General features: G+C 33.8%; 5 protein-coding genes across 6 annotated transcripts; 4 read left to right on the top strand and 1 right to left on the bottom strand.

Moving 5' to 3' along the window:
• The first annotated feature begins 5215 nt into the window (after positions 1-5215).
• On the top strand, positions 5216-7646 carry LOC145005184 (senescence-specific cysteine protease SAG39-like). The gene is made up of 3 exons (XM_078964237.1): positions 5216-5677; positions 5948-6258; positions 7161-7646. The coding sequence occupies exons 1-3, from the start codon at positions 5227-5229 to the stop codon at positions 7440-7442; spliced, it is 1044 nt and encodes a 347-aa protein (XP_078820363.1). The 5' UTR covers positions 5216-5226; the 3' UTR covers positions 7443-7646.
• A 1197-nt stretch (positions 7647-8843) lies between these two features.
• On the top strand, positions 8844-13039 carry APG7 (ThiF family protein). 2 transcript variants are annotated; one of them, XM_078964290.1, is made up of 15 exons: positions 8844-9027; positions 9437-9615; positions 9745-9959; positions 10057-10248; positions 10339-10393; positions 10472-10566; positions 10655-10844; positions 10963-11068; positions 11151-11295; positions 11366-11524; positions 11602-11790; positions 11923-12138; positions 12230-12345; positions 12430-12589; positions 12667-13039. In XM_078964290.1, exons 2-15 carry the CDS (start codon positions 9480-9482, stop codon positions 12838-12840), a joined length of 2148 nt encoding a protein of 715 aa, XP_078820416.1. In that variant the 5' UTR covers positions 8844-9027; positions 9437-9479; the 3' UTR covers positions 12841-13039. The 2 variants fall into 2 exon arrangements, with proteins under 2 accessions (XP_078820416.1, XP_078820417.1); XM_078964291.1 differs by having other exon boundaries at positions 8866-9027; positions 9446-9615.
• A 268-nt stretch (positions 13040-13307) lies between these two features.
• Positions 13308-16460, top strand: LOC145006739 (uncharacterized). The gene is made up of 6 exons (XM_078965796.1): positions 13308-13356; positions 13816-13866; positions 14008-14629; positions 14713-14837; positions 15077-15740; positions 16241-16460. The coding sequence occupies exons 1-6, from the start codon at positions 13308-13310 to the stop codon at positions 16458-16460; spliced, it is 1731 nt and encodes a 576-aa protein (XP_078821922.1).
• A 3875-nt stretch (positions 16461-20335) lies between these two features.
• On the top strand, positions 20336-23596 carry MEE18 (maternal effect embryo arrest 18). Its single transcript, XM_078963470.1, has 13 exons — positions 20336-20623; positions 20839-20955; positions 21129-21261; positions 21351-21447; positions 21538-21581; positions 21683-21839; positions 21954-22025; positions 22162-22239; positions 22328-22429; positions 22677-22724; positions 22925-23050; positions 23124-23216; positions 23306-23596. The coding sequence occupies exons 1-13, from the start codon at positions 20446-20448 to the stop codon at positions 23399-23401; spliced, it is 1341 nt and encodes a 446-aa protein (XP_078819596.1). The 5' UTR covers positions 20336-20445; the 3' UTR covers positions 23402-23596.
• Positions 23597-23724: 128 nt separating this feature from the next.
• Positions 23725-24924, bottom strand: LOC145004536 (Ribosomal protein L34). The gene is made up of 2 exons (XM_078963471.1): positions 24638-24924; positions 23725-24147 (listed from the first exon to the last, which is right to left on the bottom strand). Exons 1-2 carry the CDS (start codon positions 24855-24857, stop codon positions 23888-23890), a joined length of 480 nt encoding a protein of 159 aa, XP_078819597.1. The 5' UTR covers positions 24858-24924; the 3' UTR covers positions 23725-23887.
• Positions 24925-26572: the final 1648 nt, after the last annotated feature.

Here is a 26572-nt window from a genome sequence, read left to right as displayed (position 1 = left end):
ACGAACAACCAAAAAAAACTATTTGGACAAAAACAATGCATTCACTCCTAATGAACACTTCAATGATTTGTTTTATTAAATTATGTATGTAATTTAATAGCTCAACAATATCTTCTAAAATAAAGATGTTTACAACCCATAAAACTATCAAAATAAATTTTCAATAATTGTGATACTTTGACTGTTTTCAAGAGTGCAAAGAACAAAAACCAATGTACTATATGTTAGAATTTAGGAGGAGAATAAGGTTTTTGAAATCAATAAGTAATGTGGATCTTTCTGAAGGATTGTGTGAACACTTTCTGAATATGATAAGTAACTTGGATATTTCAACTCTATGTTTGGGTTACATGAAATCCAAATTATGGGGATAATCCTTGAAGGAAAAAAATATCAAATCATGAAACTGATATGAGACCATGAACTAGGGTTTTTATAAAATTCAAATTACGTACAATGATTAGTAAGGACAAGAACTAGTTAATATTAAATATTATTTTGTTAAGGAAGTATATGGAAAATATTATTTTCAGATAATATTTTCTAATAATTTCCTTCAAACCCTCATCCCTTATTTATGGCATAAAATCAACATTTAATGTTGATCGATGATTATCTTTAGTAATCAAAGGAATTTGAATTCTATGAAAACCCTAATTCGTAGTCTCATATTAGTGCGTTGATTTGAGATTGTTCTTTGAAGGATTATCCCGATAATTTCGCTTTCATGTAACCCATGCATGTATGTCATACTCGGAAACTGTTCATTATGGTCAAAATATCATATTCGAAAAATATTCACACAATTCTTCAAGAAGATCCAAGCTACTTATCGGTTTTAGAAACATTCTCTTCCTCTTAAATTCTAAAAACCAAATCTTATATTTGTTTCGATTTTCTAAAATAATGAGTGAGCTAGTGAAATAGATGACTTCTAGGTTCGATAAGTTGGAGAAGTTCCAAGGAAATGACTTTCATCACTGGCAAAAGAAGATTCTTTTTCTACTGACTACTCTGAAGGTGGTTTATATTCTAAACACTCCTACATCAAAATTAGAATAAGATGAAATTGTGGAGCAAACTTAATGTCGGTGTAAGTGAGAGAATGATGATTACCTCTATAGAGGTTGCATTCTTAATGGTATGTCTGATCCTCTATTTGATATCTACCAAAACACAGAGAATACAAAGAAATTATGGAATACTCTGTTGGAAAAGAATGTCCAATGTCATTAACTGATTGCTAATATTTATAATAGACTAATAGTAGTAGGGTCATTTTGGGTTGCCCTCATGACTCAATTAAACAATAATGAATAAGGATAAAATAAGTTGTTAATGTATTATGAAATAACAAATTAATTGGAAATTATTTTGGAATTAATCAAATAGTTTTAATTAATTAGATGAACTGAATATTAATTAATTCATTAGTAGTTAATTAGAATATTCCAGAAACCTCCGGGATATGGTAGGGGATGAATTTTAAAAGGATAATGATAACCCTTATTAATTTTTAAGTTGCTTAATAATTAAGCAACAGAAGCCTATAAATAGGGAGCTAGAGATCAAACCCTAGGTGCTCCTAACTCATAAATTTCATTCTCCCCCTTCCTTCACCTCTCATGGGACGGAAATTACAACCCTTTGGAATTTTCGTTCCAAGCCTCCCCTCTCCTAAACTTCATATTTGCTAGTTGGTGTCTTGGGTGTGATGATTCCACTAGAGAGATTCTTGGTTTGGGTCTTTATCATCCTTGCAAAGTGGTTGTGACAAGATTTCGATCAAGGAATCAAGAAGGTCAAGAGATTGGTATTTTTCAAGTTTTAAAGTAGATTGCTATAATAGTAAAACTTGGATCCATATGATGCATGTGCACATATGGTTTAAATGTTTTTCTGCTACGAAAAATATTGTGTATAGAATGCAACAATCCCTAACATACCATTGAGTCTAAGTATATCGTTTGGGATGCTTCTAGCAAGAACTTTTGTTAAGCAATTTTAACTACTATAAAGTGGCATACTCAAGGCTTGTTATGGAATAGTACAATGAAATTCTTCGCGTTTTGGGTCAACGCACTCCACACAACATGAAAATAGACGAGTTCATTGTTGTATCGATATGATTGACAAGTTACCACCATCTTTAAAGGACTTTAAGCATACTTTAAAACATCAAAAGGAAGAGTTGTCTCATGATACAACTTCGGTGTCACATACAAATTGAGGAATCACTCTTTGTTCATGAATGTAACAAAAATCTAATGATGTGAAAATGAATAAGAATCATCAAAACCACAATGGAAAATGCATTAAACGCGAGTATGATGGTCGTAACAAACCAAATAAGAAACATTATTTTCCTCCCAAATTCTAACATTATAATAAAGTGATAAAATTATCTAAAATGACTATGATATTATTCTAACATTATAATAAAGTGATAAAATTATCTAAAATGATTACGATACTACTTTGTGATTCTTAATTTGGACTCTTAGACCATAAAGATTGGAGGGTTGTTGTGATCGACTTTGTGAGCGACACCCTCCCTAATAATACTCCCAAATATAATATATTCCCTAATAATACTCCCAAATATAATATATTTAACATTTTAAGGTATAGTTTTTGTTTTTGATTTGTAAGATTAACTAAAATATAAAATAAAAAATATATTTAAATAATTGAAATCGGTCATTAAATTTTAACTCCGGCCCTATTTGTTTGATTAAACTAGTTCATAGGTTCGATCCGTTAATTAAACATGTTCATAATCTTATCTCAACCAATTGTATAAAATCGATTTGTGTTTTAATGTTTTATTCTATTATTGAATTATTTCGATATCATATATTATTATTATTATTATTATTATTATTATTATTATTATTATTATTATTATTATTATTATTATTTATAATGAGAGGTCTAATATTTAAATTTCCATATAGAGTTAGGATTCAAGGATCCGTTAAGGCAAGGCAACCACTTGAGTATTGCATTGGAACAGTGGAACTTAGCACGAGTCTAAATCAAATTACTTTAAGCAAAGCACCTAGGCTTTTTAATAAAAATTCTAATTTTAATTTGTATTACGAATTAATTAATTAATTAATACCATTATAAGATAGTATTGGTATTTTTTTTTTTTTTTTTTTGAACCGTAGAAAAGTAAATATATAAAATACACCGACTAGCAAGATGCTAGCAAAAGATCAATACAAAGTACAAGTATCAAAAAGAAAACAACATCAAGTATTCCAACTTTAAAGCCTTAAACTATCCCTATGCTTAATACATACTAAGTTGGATTTCATCCCACTCTTCGTCGTGTTGCATATTAACTTCTTAAATATAACCAAAATTTGGACTTTCTAGATCATCTATATAACCGAAAAATTAAACTCAACACGCCTTTCGTTTCCCAAACCTTCAAAACCCATCTTGAAATAAGCTCGTCAATATTCAAAGGAGGGGCCACGAGGAGCCCACTACATAAGTGAAACCAACGCAACACATGTATTTGTTTACCAAAATACTTAAACATATGGTTAATAATGAAAAATAAAACGAATATTAATAACACATGTATTTGTTTACCAAAATACTTAAACATATGGTTAATAATGAAAAATAAAACGAATATTAATAGTTTTTAATAGTTGTTGATTGAGTAGCACTCAACATCTTATGATACCTAATAACGTGCATATTAAAGACTACTACACCGAATGAAAGGTTTTCAATTGTGGTATCAAACAGACTGAATCTTACCGAGTTAGAACTAATAGCGGTAACCAGTGTTCTAAAAGGCGCGCCATGGCGTGAGGCGTGGCTTCGACGTTACGAAAAGCCTCATAACGTTAGTGTTAGGCGTGATGTGTGACAAGACGCGATATGGTGCGCCATGACGCGTTATGACTTGTTATGGCGCGCGTTTTTTCGTTTGAGACACAGTTTTTTGCTATTTATTATGTTTTTTCTAATCGGAGATACAAGTATTTTGGTTTTTGTTAACTTTTGTTATTAGTTATTGAACTAATATTGCTAAAAGTAGTTATATTTAATAAAGATTTATATTTATGTGATAATATAATTTTAAATTAATACAAAATTCTCTCCTTACATCGCGCTTTGAAAAACGCCATGTCTCGTTAAGCTTGAGGTTTGACCTTGCCCCCACGCCACGTCACGCCTTACGTCATTTAGAACCTTGGCGGTAACAAGTAACGGATAAATGATAGCTGGTAGTCGGCAGTTGACAGACCTTTGTTAAATGTTAAATGATATAGCTTTTATACTTAGAGCGTTTTGTTTAACTGAACACTAGAAGCTTGTAGTGTCAAATGATATTTTTTATTCAAAAAAGAACATTTATCAAACAATAGAAGCCGGAAGTTTTCTAAGCATTATGTTTTGAACATAAAAGTAAACCGCCACAGAAAACAAAAAAAGTACAAATTTTTTTTTTTTTTTTTTTTAAACTTCACGAAACTTATAGGTTGTGAAATCATATTTATTTTTTAACCTATATTTAATCACTAGTTGAGTTTTTGTGGCTGTAGTTTCATTATATCGTGCCTGTTTGTTGTTTTTTCTTTTATGCTGTGTTTATCAAGATTATCCTGAATATTTAACTAAGACCTAAGGAATATCAACGAGTATAAGCCATAAAAAAAACTTAAATTTTTTATAACAAAACTGCAATAAAATTCCCTTAGGGTATATAGTTTTAGAATTAATGTTAAAAAATATAATAATAATTTTAAAATTAATGCTAACAAATTTGTATGATAACCTTATAATTAAAGATATTCGGTTGTATAAAATAACAATTGACTTCTAGTATGCCGAGTTTCTTATTTTATATTGAGTTTAAAATCACGTCCTATATAAAAAAAAAATAACTAGAAATACGTAATTTTGCATGGATTTAACATACATCACCAATACCAAAAAGAAGATCGGTAACATATTTTGTTCATTTGCCTAAATTTCATAAATTACTAACATATTAAACACCATATAAAAGTTATTAATACAATAACTACACAAATTAACATTATAATATAAAGTAATTTATTGAGTAAAATAAAACTAACTTAAATATGATTTATAAAAATTATTAAACCGATAAGCATGGAGGCTTTCAAGAAATTTTCCCTATAAAATCCCATCCATGCATGCCATATAACCCCCACCAACAATCCTACATCAAACATGACCAACTCACACCAAAAGGGCTCGACCCTAGCCATGACCTTGGCCTTGCTCATGCTTCTAGTAGCCATGGCCTCCCGAGCCACTTCACGCACCCTCAACGACCCAACCATGATAGCCAGACACGAGCAGTGGATGGCTCATCACGGGCATATCTATACAGATGAAAATGAAAAACAGTTACGTTTTCAAATATTTAAAAACAACGTCGCCTATATTGAGGCACATAATGCGCGTTTAGACCAAAGTTACACACTTGAAGTCAATAAATTCGCTGATTTAACCAATGACGAGTTTCGCGCTTCACGTAACGGTTATAAAAAACAACCAGATTCAGATTCACGTGTGGTGTCCGGTTTATTTCGTTACGCGAATGTAAGTGCGGTACCAAATGAAGTTGATTGGCGAAAAGAAGGCGCGGTAACACCCGTTAAGGACCAAGGCAATTGCGGTAAATTTCTTTTTTGTCAAATATGTGCAATACATACTACACAACACAAGATATACATACTACATACTATGATACCACCATATTAGATATATATATATATATATATATATATATATATATATATATATATATATATATATATATATATATATATATATATATATATATATATATATATATATATATATATATATATAGATTGTCCTTTTTAGTTTCCTCAATAGAAAGAGCCATTAAGTATATTTATTGATGCATTTTTATTGGAAACAGGATGTTGTTGGGCCTTTTCGGCGGTGGCAGCCATGGAAGGAATTAACAAGCTTGAAAATGGGAAACTGGTGTCGTTGTCGGAGCAAGAACTAGTTGACTGTGATATCGATGGCATTGATCAAGGTTGTGAAGGAGGTCTAATGGAGAACGCTTTCCAGTTTATTGAAAAACGAAAGGGTCTAGCGGCGGAATCTGTCTATCCATATACCGGAGAAGATGGGATGTGCAACACCAAGAAAGCAGCCATTCCGGCGGCCAAAATCTCCGGCCACGAGAAAGTTCCGGCCAACAACGAAAAAGCTCTGTTGCAAGTAAGTAATATATTTACTACCAGAAGAATTTACAAACTTGATTTAATATATAATATTCTTAAATATTTACTAATAAGACAAAGGAGAAACTTATGGAATAAAAATACACGTACCGACGCATAGTTTCATTATGTTGTGGATGTTTCTAATACGTAAATATGTGAAATTGAAAAATTGACATTTTTGGCAAAATATGTATTTTCATAGAATCTTGAATTAGAGGGTGTTTGAGACATGGATTTGCAAATTGATTTACAAAGTTTCAAGAATCAATAGAATAGTAATAATAAAATAATAAATAAATAATAATAAATAATAAATAAATATTTTTTTTTATTACATGTTACATTTTCATTCAATTTATTTTATGGTTATTTTGAATTAACTTTTTTTTACATGTTATTTTATGCATTTTTCTATTTTAATAAATTACATATAATATTTTAATGTAATAATTACAATAATTATAGTAATAAATAAATATCAATTTCATTAATGGATTTACCTTCTTATTTCAAAATAACCAAATTAAAGTTTATTAGTTTATTTTGTTTAATTATTTAAATTTAAAAGATAAATAAAATCAATTTTAATAATTAATTATTTTTCTTATTTTCGTATAAATTCAAAGTTTTTAAATATTTAGACATTTCTATTTAATTTTTTTTAATTAATCCATATAATACATGAATCTTACATCTAATTCCAGTATATATATCAACTTGCTCTTTATTCACATCATATTTTATTATTTGGGCATTAAAAATAAGATAGGTAGAATTATAGGTTTTTTTTTTTAATGAATTTAAATCTTAATAATAGTTTTTTGTATCACTTAATATCCAAAGATTTTTTTTTTCTCTAGATGTCTTACTTTTAACGTAACAATTTTACTTATGCAGGCTGTAGCAAACCAACCTGTTTCGATTGCCATTGATGCAAGTGGATATGAGTTCCAGTTTTATTCGAGTGGGGTTTTTACTGGAAGTTGTGGAACTGAACTTGACCATGCTATAACTGCAGTTGGATATGGGGCTACTATGGATGGGACCAAATATTGGCTAATGAAGAATTCATGGGGTACATCATGGGGCGAGAACGGGTATATACGAATAAAAAGAGATAGCTTGGCGAAAGAAGGATTGTGTGGTATCGCCATGGATCCTTCTTATCCCGTTGTTTGAAAAGCATGAAGTATTTAGACAAAGACGTTGATATTTAAGTGTGTATATGTCATTTATATTGAACTTATGTTAAAGTTACATTGATTAAATGTGTATTTATATCGGTCAATCAAAATGTATATAAACCTTGTAAAGATCAAAATATATAAACCTTGTAAAGTTAAAAGAATTTAATGTGATTATATATAAGGTTGCTTTTGTTTTGGTTTTTGTCATTTGACATAAAGTTAAAAGAATTTAATGTGATTATATATATATAAGGTTGCTTTTGTTTTGGTTTTTGTCATTTGACAATCTCATTCTATAAAATTTATACTATAAGATTTTCGTGGCTCCAATCTCATTCTATAAAACTTATACTATAAGACTTTCGTGCCTCTAGGACATGTTGGAAGTTATTAGGAAGGTAGTTAGTGTGAAGCAGTCAACTTTCGTGAAAAGCTATAAAATTCTAAACAACGGATGCGTCACACGATTGGCTCATGAAGAACTCACGGGGTACATTGTGGGGAGAGAAAGGGTATCTACAAATAAAAAGAGATGTCTTGACCAAAGAAAGACCATGTGTTATTACCGAGCATACTCCATATTTTCTTGTTTGAAAAGAATTAATAAGGTTTCAAACAAAGGCGTTAACATTTAAGCATGCATATGTCATCTAAATTCATCAAATCATATTCAAGTTACATTATTTTTGTATCATTTGAATAAAAATGCTTGCAAACTTGTATACTTTAAAATAAGTTAATGTGATTATATATACATAAGGTTGTTTCTGTTTTTGTTGCTTGAAATCACTTCCTAGAATACTGATACTTCCTTTGTAAAGTATTTCTCGTTTTAAAAACAATGTATTTCTCGTTTTTTTATTGATGATAAAAGCATGATTAATTTCGTTTTTTATTGATGATAAAAGCATGATTAATTTCACTTGCCTTTATGCTACTTTCACTTTAAAAAGGAAGATAAGTCCTAACTCTTAAATAACTTTGTCACATTCCTTAAATAAAAACAAAAACGGTCAGAAAACTTTCACACTACTTTAAAACTAATTAAAGAAATATATACTTATTTATGTGTATAACAGATAATTCCCCTTGAATAATTCGTCTGTATTAACGAGTGTATTAAACAGGCTGGTCTAATTTAAATTTATTCTGACATCTAATTCTACCAATATGCATGATAAAATTTGAACCCTGACCTCACATCACACAGTGATAATATAATATTGTTGGTTTGAAACAAAAAAGATAAATATAAAAGATATAAAGAAAAACTAGCCAAAAATACAAAATTTAAAATCAAAATCATATATTTATCTCTCGAATCGTTCTACTTTTATTCCTAAAGTTATTCTCATTAGGATTTAAAGAAAATAGAAAATAATATAAAAATATACATTGCTTTGTTTCTCCCTCAATCCGAAATTGGACTCTAAAAAGGTCAAAACTTCATAGACTAGCTGAAGTCTTCTCGATTTACGTTTCTCATACTTCATTTCCCCTCCATATTTTCTAGAATCTGATTGATTATCGAAGTTTCATCGGTACAGTTCGTCTCCAATCCAGTTCACGCGAATCAGGTAAAATTTTCATCATCTTTGATGTTTAAAATGCAATTTTAGAACCCTAACATTAGCTCCACAGTCGAGGGTAGTGTGTTATTAGGGATTTGTAATTATTTAGATAAGTCGAGATGTAATTGACGTTACATATCTTCATCTTGTTATTTGTCTTGCGATTTCGATTGACAATTTTCTGAATATGTCTTTGAAAATATAGTTCTCGCTGTGTTGATCGACTCTCTGCTATTTTTCGTCGAAACAAATTGTATAGTATAATCCAATCAGACTCCGTAGTATTCAACATTAAATTCATCCAACTACATCATGATTTCTACGAATCACTATGAAACAAAGCTGTTGGTGTTAATTACAAAATTTTATATTGTTTAATTATCGCCATAGATTGTTGGCTAACTTGGAATTATAGAATTGGCAGCTGGAGTAAGACGCTATAGATCATATCAGCAAACATGGCGGGAACTGAGAGTGGGCCTATTCTGCAATTTGCACCCTTTCAGAGTTCTGTGGATGCCGGTTTTTGGCATGAATTATCTTCGTTGAAACTCAACAAATTAAAAACCGATGAATCTCCAATCCCAATAACTGGTATGTTGCTTTATCTTCTAGTCTTTTCCCATGTATTGTAATATTAATGTTGATGAAGTTTTTACCATATTTCAATACTTGAAACAAGTCAACATGCTAATATTGCTTGTATTAATGATATCCTTGTAGGTTTTTACACACCTTGCTCCAATTCTCAAGTATCAAGCCATCTAACTCTGCTTACTGAATCCTTGCCAACTGACCCAACTGATGAACAACAAGCCAAAACAAGTCATGGGAACAGAAACAAATGCTCTGTGCCTGGCATTCTTTACAACACAAACACATTAGAAGGGTATCATGCTCTAGATAAACAGGCTTTGTTAAAGGCTGAAGCAAAGAAGGTATGATCAAACACAATTTTGTTCTTTTGTTAAAACTCTATTTAGTAATCCATTTTTCAGTTATACATGAATGTAATATCAAACTCTTGAATGCCAGATTTGGGATGATATTCGATCTGGAAAAGCAGAGGAGGACAGTTCTGTCCTTTCAAGGTTCCTTCTTATATCATTTGCAGACCTCAAGAAATTTAACTTCTATTACTGGTTTGCTTTTCCTGGTGTTGTTCTTGATCCTCCAGCAACTTTGGTTGATTTGAAGCCAGCATCAAAATGGTTCACCCCAAAAGAGGTTTGACCATATATACCCATTTCCCTTTGTAAATCAACTTTGTTTTTTTTATTACTTAAAGATGTAGCATTGTTCTTTCATAACATACAGGCTGAATCTGTGTCTGCATCCTGTAATGAGTGGCGTATGTCAAGTTCAACAGCAGGTAGACTCATTTAGACTTTCTTTTTTTGCCACCCTGACTTGTTCTTAATATCAAAATACTGAAGACATGATTTTGTAGGTGTTCCATTCTTTTTAGTTTCCATTTCTTCAAATTCGCAAGCTACTATTAGACCTCTAAAGGACTTTGAAGCTTGTCAACATGAAGGCCATAAGGTGAACACAGTCACACATCTATCTTTCTAAAAGACGTAAATGCCCTTTTAGTCCTCTTCTAAAAGGGTATTTTTTTTTTCGGTGACAGATGCTCTTTGGTTTCTATGATCCTAGTCATCTTCCAAACAACCCTGGATGGCCTCTTCGCAACTTTCTTGTCTTCATTTCTGCAAAATGGAACCTGAAAAAGATTCAGTTTTTATGTTATCGTGAGAACCATGGGTTTGCTGATTTGGGTTTATCCCTTGTTGGTGAAGCTCTGATCCAACCTTCACAAGGTAGATCAGCCAAAATTGGGTAACAAGTCAACTCTTTTAAAAGTCAAATTCTTGACTCTTATAATCTCCAAGTGTTTCTTGTAAAATGAAATGTCTTTTTTACTTTTATTTAAATCAGCATGGCAAGATCAAGACCATGTGCCTAATGCAGTTGGATGGGAACTGAATAAAGGGAAAAGATCATCTAGATGCATTAACCTATCTACTTCCATGGACCCCACTAGGTATATTGGGTGGTGTAGTCTGTATTGTGTTTCTTATGTGTTGTTTTTTTAATTTTAATATAAGTGATTTAAATTTTTACAGGATGGCTATATCGGCTGCAGATCTGAATCTAAAACTGATGATGTGGCGAGCACTGCCATCTTTGAACTTGACCATGTTGTCTACCACCAAGTGCCTTCTGTTGGGAGCCGGGACCCTTGGATGCCAGGTGGCACGCATGCTTATGGTGAGTCTTTCCATTTCTAAAAATTACAACAAGGGCATAATGGTAATTTACAATTGGTGTGTATCTGAAGGCATGGGGTGTGCGAAAAATAACATTGGTGGATAGTGGTAAAGTGGCCATGTCAAATCCATTAAGACAATCCCTATACACCTTGGAAGATTGTCTCAATGGTGGTGATTTCAAAGCCTTGGCAGCTGTTAAAAGTCTCAAGCGAATTTTTCCAGCTGTGGTAATTAGTTTAATCTCTTCTTTTTGAAAACTATATTAATATTATTATTATTATTTACTTTTGATATTTGTTTGTAGGAAGCAGAGGGGGTAGTGATGGCAATACCTATGCCTGGGCATCCAGTTGCTAGACAAGAAGAGGAAAAAGTGATTGATGACTGCAAACGTCTTTGTGATTTAATCGAGTCTCATGATGCTGTTTTTTTGCTGACTGATACACGCGAAAGTAGGTGGCTTCCAACTCTTTTATGTGCCAATGCTAATAAGGTTAGTCTTGTACTTTTCTGCTTCCCTGTTGTACTTACTTTATTATTCTAATACTGATGCATTTGGATTCGACAGTTTCCTACCATTATGCCCTTGCCAAATGGCATTTATAGTTTTAGTTTAATGTTTCAGGTTACAATTACGGGGGCATTGGGGTTTGATAGTTTCTTGGTAATGCGCCATGGTGCGGGCCCACTACTCAACAGAAATACATCATCAAAAGCCGAGACTGAGACTGTTGTTGGCTCTTCTTTATCTGCTGGTGTTGAAGAAATGTCACTCGGACAGAAAGATAGCAAGCCGAGACTCGGTTGTTACTTTTGTAATGACGTTGTTGCCCCTGTGGATGTATAACATTTACTTTCCTCCTTTCCTTTTTAACTCTTATTTTAATAGATCATAAAACTGAGATTTCATTTTTCTGATTTTTAAAATGCAGTCAACAGCTAACCGCACTTTGGACCAACAATGCACGGTGACACGCCCTGGACTTGCCCCTATCGCATCCGCCCTTGCGGTTGAACTTTTGGTTGGGATTTTGCATCATCCTCATGGGTAAGGGTATTTTCGGAACAAAACCAAAACATATTCCTTTTATTTTTTAATTTTTAAAATTTTGGTGCATGTATTTTTGTACAGGATATCAGCAAAAGCTGAATTTGGAAACTCTTTGGATAGTTTAAACAGCGAACAAGCTCTTGGGATATTACCACATCAGATCCGTGGGGCCCTCTCGCAGTTTTCTCAAATGATACTTGTGGGCCATTCCTCAAATAGTTGCACTGCTTGTTGCCCGATTGTAAGTATAATTTTCACAATTTTACAATGTATAAAAATACAATAAAGAATAATATTATATAATTTTTTTTTTTTCAGGTGGTTTCAGAGTATAGGAAAAGGGGACTGGAATTTGTTCTAGAAGCTATTAATCATCCTACTTATTTGGAGGATTTAACAGGACTAACGGAGCTCATGAAATCAGCAAACTCTTTTGAACTTGACTGGGATAACGAGACTGATAATGATGATGATGATTGTGTTGAAATCTGACACTGTTTTTACGGCACGTGATGAAATACGTTGACAATTGTACAAAAACTGGAAATTTAAACAACTTCTTTATGGATGGATGACTTTTGTGGAAATTACAGTTAGACCCTTCTGTTATTGGATAGATATGATTGTGTTTGGTTCATTTATCCGTGAAAACAACAAAAATGGTCCTTTGATGATATTTGATTTTCATTTATATTCTTTTATGAAAATACTTTACGCCTTGGTTAAAGTTAAGCTATTTTTTGTTGTTATCTATAATGTACGGTTTATTGAGAAATTCAAGTTGTGATAATGTGTGAAGAACACTTTTAGGCATAAAAACTGGTGGTTTGCTTTTTGAAAAATATATGAATGTTAATTTTTATATTAAAGTACCAAATAGACAAGATATATGAGTAGACATAGTCATCTATCTAGAAAATAGACAAGGACAACAAAATTTGTGGATTCTGAAGTTGAAAATGGTTTTCCTAAAACCTGTCCAAATAGCTCAAGTTGTTATAGGCAAAGGTAACTTAAACTGCCTTAAGTAGATGGCTGTTAATAGCGATCGCTACCCTCGCTATAGCGAATAGTGTAGTGTAGCTTTGTTGGGTCGCTACCATGCATGTAGCTATGAAATAGCGTGTGTAGCGATCAGGCAAAATTGATTTTTTTTTTTGTTTAAATCGTTAAGATACTTAGCAATTAGGGTCGGAATTGGTATAGGCGGGGAATAGTAGAGTCAATTTCGTGTCTTCCTGTCTAATCGACCTAAGATTGTACGATGGCGCCAAAATCGATTTGGCGGGTTATTTCCCAGTTCTGCGAGAGTAGCGATAACAACACATCTCCCTTTCTCCCCAGACGACTCCAACTACTCCAGAATCCATCTCGATTGTTCAACTTCAAAAAGGCAAGACTTTTAAATTCCTTTGTTTTTTTCTAACTTCTCGGTTTCAGGCTTTAACTAATTTCTTCCAATTTCAGCTTTTAACTTCTATCTTCTGATCAATTCTGCAAGACTTCAACTTCAAAAAGGTAAGACTTCAACTTCTATCTTCTGATCAATTTCAGGTTTTAACTTCTATCTTCTAAATTCTGAGATTCTTTGAATTCTATTGTATGATCTTTGATTATGTGATTCTTATGATATTGACTTCTATCTTCTGATCAATTCAGGCATGCCTCCTGGTGTAAAAGAGGATGATATTGGCTGGAAACATGGCAAAAGAGTTGAAGGAGCTATAAACTGGGTGTTGTGTAATTACTGTCCAAATGTTGCTAAAGGTGGGATTATAAGACATAAACATCACCTTGCTGGTGATTCCACTTCAGTTTGCAAATGTCTTAGAGTTCCACTAGATGTTAGGAAACTTTTTAAAGACATTTTTGAGAAACAAAAACAAGATAAAGTTGAAAGGAATCACATTCCTCACTTTGATGATGATGTGGTGGATATAAATGATAAAGATGAAGAAGAAGCTGGTGAGGTTCCTTTCTCATTAGGCAAGAGGGCTATTTCGTCCTCCAAGTCAACCCTACACAACAAGAAAGTAAAAGGCGCTTTGGATACTAATTTTAGGCCATCCAATGAAATAGGGAAGAAGAAGGGGTACTTGGTGGGAACCCTCGAACATAACCCACTTCACAAAAAACTAAGAGGTGACGCGGTTCAGAAGTTCGCCCGTTGGATGTATGATGCAAGTCTTGCATTTGACACGGTGAAGTATGATAGTTTAGGGCCCGCACTTGAAGCCATTGCTATACATGGTCCCGATATGAAACCCCTAGCTACCATGAGGTACGTGTTCCTCTATTGAAGCTAGAGAAGGAGCACACAAAGAAACTTTTGATACTTAATGAGACCGCGGAGAAGGCAATTAGGTGTTCTTTGATGGCTGATGGTTGGAGGGACCGGAAAGGAAGAGCACTTATCAACTTCTTAGTGAATACTCCACGAGGAAGCATGTTTCTAGAATCTGTAGATGCATCCTCTTATTCTCATACAAGTATTCATTGTTTTTGTTTTTTTACTTATGTTTATGTTCTATGTTGTTTATGTTATGTACCTTACTTATGTTTATATTCATTTTTCTATGTTGTTTATGTTATGTACCATGAAAGATTAATCTGTTATTGACTGTTATGTACTTTACTATTATGTTCTAGCATTGGTTGTTTATGTTTTTTTACTGTTATTCGCTCTTTTTTAGACTATTATTGACTATTTTTGTTGCCGTTTGAATAGGAGAGAATTGGTTTAAGTTGTTTGACTACTTCATCAAAGAAACTGGACCCACTCATGCAGTTCAAATTGTAACAAATAGTGCTGCCAACAATGTTTTGGTGGGGAAAATGGTGGAAGCAAAATATCCACCCATCTATTGGACTCCGTGTGCTGCGCATTGCATTGATCTCATGCTTGAAGACATCTTCAAAGTGACTAATCTTAAGAAGACACTAGACAAAGCAATTGCGGTTAACACTTACATTTACAACCGTACATTGCTGTTGAATATGTTGAGAGACTTTACAAGTCAAAGAGATATAATTAGACCCGCAAAGACCCGGTTTGCAACCGCCCTCTTAACTATAAATTGCTTTAGGAGTCATAAGACAAGTTTGAAGAAGTTGTTCACGTTTGAAGCTTGGAACAAAAGCAGGTTCAAAGGGGAGGAGGGAGGAACTCAATGTGTTGCAACTATTTTTTCACCTAGTTTTTGGATTAACATTGATATTGTTGTCAAAGTTGGTGAACCATTACTAGCGGTGCTTCGATTGGTAGATAGTGAAAGAAAGCCGACTATGGGGTACATTTATGAAGCCATGGATAGGGCAAAGGAGAAGATTGCATACTCATTCAACAACAAATTTAACAAATACAAAGCTTTCTTCAAAATCATTAAAGATAGGTGGAATTGTCAACTTCACCAAGATTTGCATGCGGCTAGTCACTATCTGAATCCAAGAATTTTTTACAACAACCCAAGAGTGAAAGAAGATAGTGAGGTGATTAAGGGCTTGATGGCATGCATACTAAGATGTTATCGGAAGAAGACGAGACCAAGATTCACCAAGAGCTCTTTATATATACCAGTGCAGAAGAGTTATTTGCGCAACATATGGCTGTTACATTAAGAACAACACGTGCACCAGCGAAATGGTGGATGCAATATGGATCATCAACACCAACACTTAAGAAGTTTGTTGTGAAGGTGTTGAGTCTTACTTGTAGTTCATCAGGGTGTGAGCGTAATTGGAGGGTTTTTGAACATGTAAGTTGTTCATTTTTAAGATTACTATCCCTTGCACTATATACTAATGGTTTAATTTTATTTGTGTAGATCCATTCAAAAAAAGGAAACCGTCTTGAATGACAAAAACTAAATGATTTAGTTTACATAAAATATAGTCGAGCATTAAGGAGGAGCTATGATATGTGGGATATGATCGACCCGATCATCTTGGAAGACTCGCACATACATGACCCGTTTGAGTGGTTGGCGATTGATGATGATGGTCTCGTGTTTGTGGGTGATGACTTGAGATGGGATGTTGTGGCAGAGGCTATGGGGGTGGATGAGTTGGTTCATCTAACAACTAGAAGAACAACAACACCAGGTGGGAGGTAAAGGGGGATGCAAGGGGCTGTTGGGTTGCTGAGTCAAGCTCACAAGGTAGAGCTAGAGCTAGACAACCCTATTTGGTAGATGAACCTAAAGAGGAAAATGATGCTAGGTTTTATAAGGAGTTTGTTGAAATAGAGGGGGAAGATGAACTTGTATTTGAGGAGGATGAGGATAACGATCAGTCGATTAGTGGTATTTTAGAGTTTAGACTTTTAGAGTCATAACACTCTCTTTTGTGGTATTACGACTTAATTGAGACTTTAGAGTCTAAAACTAACCAATCTTTTGTGGTAAAAATCTTTTGAAACTTATATACTTATCGATAGATTTTCGGGTGTTTTAGATGTTTAATGTTTAGTGTTTAATATGTTGCTTAATAACTATATCTTAAGAATGTGGTGGTTGAATTTTACTGTAACGACCCAAAATTTAAGACCAAAAATTTCTTTTAATAAATCACTACTTAAAGTAAAATCATCATTTCCAAAACATAATATGAGTATAAGTTTTCAAAACACATGTTTATTATCAGAGTAAACATTCCCAGGCTGTCTAATCTATGGTGTGTGCCATGCGATCACCCCGAGCTCTTCCCTCCGCTACGGGAAGTACCTGAAACCAAAACTGAAAACCGTAAGCACGAAGCTTAGTGAGTTCCCCACCCTACCACATACCTTGCATAACCACATACTGCACATACTGGGCCACGTCCTCTATCTTGGGCCTCGCCCCCTACCTTGGGCCTCGCCCACTTCAACAGCCCCGCCTGGCTTCGAGCCCCGCTCGGATACAGATCTGTTTAACTTAGGCCTCGCCTGCCACAAGGCCTCGCCCACCAATAAATAATAACACATAAACATTTCACAGCACATAACTAAACACATGCAACTGGTTCTGTCCTAAGGCCTCGCCTATCCTGGGCCTCACCCATGTCCTGCTACAGATGAGTCATGGAACCTCGTCCACGCTCCTAATGGTAGTGAGGTACGGGCCTAGCCCACTCTCACTCCTGCTCTAGTTTGGGCATCGCCCATATCCTGCTACTAATGAGATATGGAACCCCATCCACACTCTGCTATTGGTGAGATACGGGACCTCGCCCATACCCACCTCCCTACCAGGCACATACATGTATCACACAGACAACAAGTATAATCTAGCATACAAACGAATCCTTGGGCACCCGCTCGCTATTACTGGACCTCGACCTGAATATCATACTAGCATACTGTGCCTAGGGCTAACCCCCAGGTCTTCTACTCATAACTACATGGGCCCGCATTGTGGCCTTAGGCCCATTTACACAAAGGGAAACTCACCTGCGCTGGCTGAACTTGCTGATGATCTCACTAGCTGCTACCCGACAACTCACGAAACTCCTGCTCCCCTTGCTCCTCGAACTACCAATATCAAAGCAACACTGAGTCTAACTGACCCCCGAAAGACAACCAAGTCAACCCTGGTCCAAGATCAAAGTCCTGATCAAAGTCAACCTTCCAAGTCAACCCTACTCGCCGAGTCAAAATGATCCGATTCCCTCCATTCGCGACTCGACTCGCCGAGTCAGCCCATGACTCGCCGAGTCTACCGATTTTTGAGTCCTGACCTATCCAACTCACCGAGTCTCCACCCGACTCACTGATTCGAGTCTCAACTCGAAGGGTTTGGGGTTTCGCGACCTGACTTGCCGAGTCCAAGAACAGACTCACCGAGTACAAGGCAATCTTCATACGACTCTACAAGTCGTTCATCCCACTCGTCGAGTTTCTCCACAACTTCATGCTACTCACCGAGTCCACTCAAAGGACTCGCCGAGTCCCTTCAGTTCTCCTTACATGCAGAGGACTTTTGAGTCATGCATGGACTCCAAACTATAGATCTACCCTTCCCAAGCCTATTCCTCACGTAAAGTTGCAAACTTTACGTTTAGAGAAGGAGATCTAGGGAAAATATACCATAAACTAGGGTTTAAGGCCAATGGGCTTCAAAATCGACTCAATGGCTGTTACTTTATGCTTCTCCAGACCATAACACACTTGGATCTGAAGTAGCAACTCCAGATCCGGCTTCTAACCCATAAGGGTGGCTAATCATGGCTTAAAAGCCCCAAAACTCACAACCAAGATTTGATCTAAGGGAAGGAAATGACTTAATACCTTCAATACTTCAGAAAGGTTCCACAAACTCCAGATCTGAAGCAAATCCTTAAAGCTTTACTGATTCCCCTCCTTCTTCTTCCTTCAAATTACCCAAAAATGGCTTGGAAGCTTGAATGTACAACAATGGAGGCTTAGGCTTCGTTTTCTGAACAAGGGAGGCTCTAAGGAACCCTAATGGAGAGAATAAGAAGCTTAAATAGCGCCCAAAGTCCCGAATTTAGGGTTTTCCTTGCACAGACCAGACTCGCCGAGTCCACTTGGCCGACTCGCCGAGTTGGCCACTTACACCTTGACCCGGATCCCGCTCGGACTCGCCGAGTCCCTCCTTGGACTCGCCGAGTCGACCCTTAAAATTAGGGCTTTTCTTTCCCTTCTTGGCCTTTAAAACTTTGGGTGTTACATTTACATTTTATATATCAAGAATAGTTAATCCGTGTTATTTGTGTTTATCATAAGCTACAAAAGTCATACAAATACAATACTTATAATCACATTGTAAATATTTGGGTTATTCGGTTCTTTAATCATCTTGTACATGTTATTTGGGTTATTCGGACCGGAACCGAACCGAATCGAATAATACCCGAACCGAACCGAACCCGTATTGGTTATTTGGTTCGGTTTTCGGTTCACATAATTACACTTATTCAATTTTCGGTTTATTCGAGTTCGGGTCGGTTTAGTTCGGTTCCGACCCGAATAACATCCCTATTTTTGACTATGATGTAAATAAATTAATCAAAAAAGTGCTTAGACTATGTTCCTGTTTCACATTGAAATTGGGCAAAATGTGAGAAGTATAAACCTATTTGTGGATGTCCTACCTATCAGTATTTCAACTTTAGCATGAATCTAGTTCGATGTATTAGTAATAATTAAAAAACTAGTTGATAGCTAATAAAAAACGATGCTTGTTAAAATTAGCTGATAAACTAATTTTGATAAATAAAATGAAACATTCGACATGATCATTTTATAAATTTCCAAATATTATTGCTTTAGGACATGCAACATTCAACATGACTAATGTACACATTGATTGTGTGTGGTTGCATCATATATTTTATCAACATTTAATTCGATAATTGTAATTTGAGAGTTCATTCAACAACAACCATTGTTTCAAATCGCATATTGCTATTAAGTACTAACAATAATAAATGTAAATCAATTGTTATTGTGGATAAAAAATCTAGTATATTAAACTAATTGGAGTGGTGTTGTGGTTTTATTATGACAAAGACCATCCATATCAGCTCCACATAGGATGATTGTGGCGACACCTGTTTTATATCATGAGAGAGAGATGTCACGCATGTCTTAAACTGCATGTTAAACTGGATACAAATGTTTGACATAGCCATCGTAATATACTATACTTCATGTAACACCGTCCATACAACACACATATTAGAGTCTTTTTGGTAGAAACAAGTATCTTACTATTTCATGTAATTTGCCTTCTTAACAAATAAAAACCCACTCCTTAAGATTAATATTTTTGCTATAAAATACTCTTTTCACAAATATGATTAGTTCAACAAAATGGACTTTTAATGAGGTGATACAATATTGTTTCAATGTATTACCAATTTATGTTGTAAATTAATCTTTAACCAACTTATGCAAATATACAAATTCTTGAGATTCTAATAACAAATTGAAATACATACAAAATAATAAAATAAAAAATCTATTAGTTTACAATAATATTCTCATGGAGGAAGGGTAAGGGTAAGGCAATAGGAGGTGAACAAAGTCCATTCAATTCCAATTCCCATTCCTTCTATGGAAGGAACACTTGGAGTAGACAGTTGAAGTGGGTAAACATGGTGGAAAGTTTGTTGAAATTGGGCACCCCTCCTCTTTCTAAGCCCCTACTGCCACTTCCAATCCAATTTTCTCTGTCATCTTCAAGATCGCTTCCCATGGCGTCCCTTAATTCCGTCAACGTTCACCCTTCCCCCACTGCTTCCTCTTTCCAACCTTCCATTCTTGTTTTCTCAGGTACAAATCTCAAATCTCCTTTTGATTTCACTTGTTCTTCAATAATTTCGTAATGTACCTTGCGATTTTGATCGAAAAGTGTATTTTAACAATAAAAAAAAAAAACACGAAATTAGGGAAAATTAAATATGTAGCGGGTGTTTTGATGCAATTCTAGAATGATTGTAAAATTTGAAGCGGCTTGTCGATATTAAATATTCTGGTTCTTCTTACAGGGGGGACGGCTTTTAATGGCGTCGTCGAAGAGCTTAAGAAGCTGACAACTTGTGTTGCTCATGTTCTTCCTGTTTCTGATGATGGTGGAAGTACAGCTGAGATTGTTCGTGTTCTAGGTAAACTTTACAATTATCCTTTTCTCAATTGGTCTCCCATCAACACATTTCTTCTTCCATGAAACCTCCACAAACAGATTTACTTTGTTCTACCTATGCAATTCCTAACATTTACGTGGTGTTCGATGTTCCTTTTTATAGATCTAATTGCAAATTCATGTTCCCAATTTCAGGTGGTCCAGCAGTTGGAGACATACGATCAAGATGCTTGAGATTATCCGATCAAAGTACTTCAGAGGCTCTTGCAGTGAGGAACTTACTTGGTTACAGGTTGCCTCTTGATGCACAAGAAGCCAAATTAGAATGGTAACTTCCTTAAATTTCACTTAAGCAGCTGAGCTCCTTCCCCAATTTCAGCTCTTGATGACGAGGGCATTTTTGTCTTTTTTGAACAGGTACAGTATTGTAGAAGGAGAACATTCTTTATGGAAAGATGTTTCCAAGTCCTACAGAGAAACCATTCGCGCCTTTCTTGCTTATTTTCAGAACCAGGTTCCTATCTTCATTAATGTGTTGTATTTATTATTGTTCATTCACACATCTTTGAAATGAGTTGTTATTAGTATTCTTCTTTTCTTACAGATCCTTCGAAGAACAAACGAGTCATTTTGTTTTAGCAATGGAAGGTATGTATAAATGTCATCTTTTTCATTCCAATGGATTGAATGAATGGAATGAACGATTCCATTCCATCATACAAGAAACTAACTGGAATCAGTTTTTCCAGCATTGGTAACTTTTTCTTTGCAGGAGCGCGTATATTCTTTCAGTCTTTGGATGCTGCAATTTTTTTGTTTTCACGTGTTTCCCAGATTCCAACAGAAAGTCTTGTTCTTCCAGTTATATCCACTAATGATCGCCTTACTCTAGGTTGTGAATTATGGGTAGGATAAAAAAATCATCTTTTTTCTTTTTAAAAAAAGTTAAGTTGTTTTATTAGTTTAAGAGAATGTCAAATTACTAATCTTTTTACATGCTGTTTTTGTTATGAAGTTTAGGATGGAATGATAATACGTGGTCAGAATGAGATCTCTCATCCCACTAATGGATCATTGCAACTTATAGATAAGGTAAAGTCTACATTTTTATTAAGCAATTTAAAAAATCATAACTTTCTACTTTCAATTATCTCATATGGCTTTTCTTTTTGGGATTTCTCATTAAGTTTACCTTTTTTTTTTTTAACTGTTTGAATCTTTCATACAGGAAAATTCTTCCACACTACCTTCAAGAATAAAGAGGGTTTTCTACATGTCAAGTGAAGGAAGCAATTTATTGCATGAGGTGATTCATCTTGTTTATTTTAAAGGGTTAAATTGGTAAAAAAAAAAAAAAATTATTGCAAAATTGTTGAGGAGTGGTGATTATGCAGGTGTTTCCCACTGTAAATCCATCTGTTGTAGAACAGTTGAGAAATGTTGATTGCATTATTTATGGTATGGGATCCCTCTTTACTTCCATCTGCCCTTCTTTGGTAAGTCCAAAACCCTAATTAAACTCTAATTATTCAATCGTTGTAATCTAATCCTTATATAAAATGTTAGGGTTCTTGATTTTCATACTTGTAATCTTTAGGTAAAATGTTTCTTTAATAACATGGATTGTAACTGAATCTCTTCTTCAATAATTACCACCCATTTAACAATTAACACATATTTCTTCTTTCTTTCTTTATTTATTTTGTTTCTTGACTAATGACTTATTAAGTTCTTATGATGCAGGTTTTACTAGGAGTTGGAGAGGTTATAGCTTCAAGATCATGTGCAAAAGTAAGGCCTTTTTTTTTTTTTGTGTTAAAAAATTGTCTAAATAACTGATGTCTGAAAATTAATTGAGAAAATAATGGTTGAGATGTAATCACAATATATATATATATATATATATATATATATATATATATATATATATATATATATATATATATATATATATATATTTATTATTTTGAATTATATAAATAAATTATCAGGTACTTGTGATGAATGGTAGTTGTGATAGAGAAACTAGTGGATTTGGAGCCTCTTGCTTTGTTACTGCCATTACAGATGCTCTTAATAGAACTTATGGACATCTTGATAATCGTCTTAAAAACAATGTAAGTCATCAATAAAAATCAAAACATTTTCATTTCTTTATTTACTAATTGTGTGTGTGTGTTTTTTTCGCAGCCTAGTGAATATATCAACACCATTTTTGTGCCAAAAGATGGTGAAATTCCTGTAGATATGAAATCCTTGGCTACACTAGGAATTGTACACGTGGTATGTATTTTTATATTTGTTTATATCTCTGTGAGTTTGCATAAATTGGTAAAAAAATTTTATATAAATTATGAATATTGTTGTTGCAGGTGAGTGTTGAATCAATGAAAGATCCAAAGGTGGGCGTAGTTTATGAACCAACATCTTTGATACAAGCTCTTTCCAATTTATTAAAACAAAATTGATAAATCAACAATGCAATAACAATTGTATTTGAAAAAAAAAAAATCGTGATCCATTTATTCTGTAGATTGTAAAGTAGAAACCTAGCACAAGTGTATACACTCATGTTATAGCGTTTTTGTTTACAAGGGATTAGCTTTGTATATTGTTGTATTTCAAGCATATAGAGAGCTAGTGTTGTATATTGTTGTGATTCACTTATTGAGCTTAATAGGTTAAGCACTTATCTAGACACAATGACTTAGGGGTTGTTTAATATGCCTCTTATTGAATCTAAATGTTAAGAATCCGCTTTGACAATCAAGTTAACAGTATGAAGAAAAAATAAGTTACAACTTTTCAAGATATATTGCTTGATAATCAAAGAGACGTTTCAACATCTAGAAATTAAACCAAGATTACACAAATTAAACAAATACACATTAAACAAAAATATCATCATCATGATCATCATGGACCCAAAAGTAGTAACAATTCAATCATTCGACTCAAGCACGTTTTCCACTACTAGGATTAGATTTGGTGCAAAGTATCCATCGACCCTTGGCTCTCCTACGCTTCAACACAGCTCTTCCATTAGTGGTTCTCATCCTCAAACGAAATCCATGAGTTCTTGCTAATGACTTTCGTGATCTGTTCCTCTTTGTTTGAGCAAGTTGAAACTTCTTCCCCGCCCGAACCACCAATCCCCGCCGCTTCACCGCCTCCATCCCACTCCTTGAACTCAAGTCCAACCCCAATGATGAACCTATCACACCATTCTACTTTCAATTTTCTTTTTATGTTTCAAAGATGCTATAATAAACATAAATCAATGCAGGTATGTTGCTCTTTCTTACATTACACCCTTTATAAAAAAGTTAAGTGGATCGAGTTTTTTTAAATAATTGCTTAGGGTTGGGTCTTAACTCTTAAGTAGGTGTTTAGCAAAGCCCTTTTAGTCGAGATTCAAATTACAAAACTGCATTGTCCACTTTGATTGATTTTGTTTTGTGCGCACATTATCCTTAAAACAAAATACAAATTAGCATAGAATTCAACTCAAAATGAGATGTATTTTGCATATCTATCAACCAAAATAGTAATTTCGGAATCTTGATTGATCAATCTCCTAAAACAGGATAAACCCTAGATTTCAGTGAAATGAATCAAACCCCCCACATACTCGTTAACCAAATTGCCCACGTGAAAGAATGGGGTTTCGCTTTAAGTTCATAACTGGGGAGATGAAAATTTACCTGCGAATGTGGATGACGATGAAGATGAAAGAGAGAGTGGGGAAGACGAAGAAACGAAGGAACAGTGGAGAAGCCCAGATGTGTTTGGGGAATTAGGCGCAGCAGCAGCTGGTTTTAGGGAGAGAGAGCTTCTTGTTACTCGTGAAGCATTGAGGAAAGGGAGCGAAGCTATTGTACTGTGTGCTCCAAATCTTGTACACACAGATGATACACACGCCATGTCTTCAAGATTTCTTGGTTGCTGTTATCCTCTTCCTCGATGGCAACAGCCTTATCAGCTCTTCAGAGAACTGGTGGGGGTATTTTAGTAATAACGTTGATGATGAAAATAGGCTAGCCAAGACGAACTTGGTATTGGGCCATAATTCGGGCCTTAACATTTTCGTATTTTAAAATTAAGGATGCAATTTTTTAGATAGGAAAACTCTTAAAAAAAATCCTAAAATTTTAAATTATATATGAAAAAGTCTCAAACTAAATTTTGTTTTATAGAAAAACACATAATACCGGTTAAAACTTCAAAACAATCCTTTTCGGCTGGTTACGCATATTTATCCGATATTCTGTCATTTTTCGTTAGTTTGCTCAAAATTTTGGAACTTTTCAAAAAAATTACTTGATAACCAAAATATTGGAATTTTTCTAAAAATTATCATGGAATTAATGGATATTATTATTAACAAATCATTCATAATCGTAAAAGATATTTTTATTATATAAAACGAAAATATATTTGTTTTTAATTTTTAGGAATAAATTGGTGGTCTAAGTACTCATTTATTGCTTGCTAACCACTCAAACTCTCTATGTTCCTCCTATGCATTGTTATGGATATGATGGTGACATGTACTCAATTATTTTCCTCTAATGTTGGTGTTTCTCTTTTGTTGTTTTAACCTAACTACCACTCAACATCCATATCTCATATGTTAACAACTATCAACTAACACACATCTATCAAATGTAAAAAGTAAATCGTGAATGATAGTTTATATGGAAACAAGTGAAGGGTGATTATCTATTTAAATTGTCATTTAAAGTTTACTTTTCACTCTCTATAGATGTATGTAATTTGATGGTTGTTACCAGATAATGCATGGAGGTTATGTGGTAGTTAAGTTAAAGAACATAATGAAAGATCTATATGTACAAGAATCATTGTGTAATGATATTTTCTAATAAAATGTGATCATATAGCGTCACGCTTAATAGCATGTAGACACTTATTGATTGTGTATTAATAAGTATTATCAAATCTTGTATTGGTCACGCCTAACAATGTATTTCTCATTATGACACCCACAACGATACATAAGAGGAACATAGAGACTTTGAAGTGGTCAACAAACAATAAAGAAATACATAGTCGACCATTCTATTCCTAGAAATTAGAAAAAAAATGTATTTCCTTTGTTTATAATAAAAATATTTTTTATTTTTATAAATATTTGTTAATAATAATATCCATTAATTTCATAGTAATTTTCAGAAAAGTCCCGATATTTTGGTTATCGAGTAATTTTTACAAAAATCCTAATATTATTGAGCAAACTAACAAAAAAGGGCAGAATACCGGCTAAATCGACGAAACCGGCCAAAAAGAGTTTTTTTCGAAGTTTAATCCGATATTCTGTGGTTTTCTGTAAATAAAAATTAGTTTGAGATTTTTTCATAAATTATAATAAAATTATAGGACTTTCCTGGAGATTTTTTTTTAAGTAAATTACATGATCCCTTGAGGTAATCTATATATTTCGGTAATATATATATATATATATATATATATATATATATATATATATATATATATATATATATATATATATATATATTCATTTGAGACCATATTAATTTTGGAGACCGTAAAAATAATTTTAAAATGCAAAGTAAAAGTAAAAATCCGAAAATTACTTTTTAATTATTATTTTCATCATG

Source organism: Lactuca saligna, chromosome 7 (genome assembly GCF_052625555.1).
Source record: "Lactuca saligna cultivar CGN05327 chromosome 7, ASM5262555v1, whole genome shotgun sequence".
NCBI lineage: Eukaryota > Viridiplantae > Streptophyta > Magnoliopsida > Asterales > Asteraceae > Lactuca > Lactuca saligna.
This window is presented reverse-complemented; position numbering and strand designations above follow the sequence as displayed.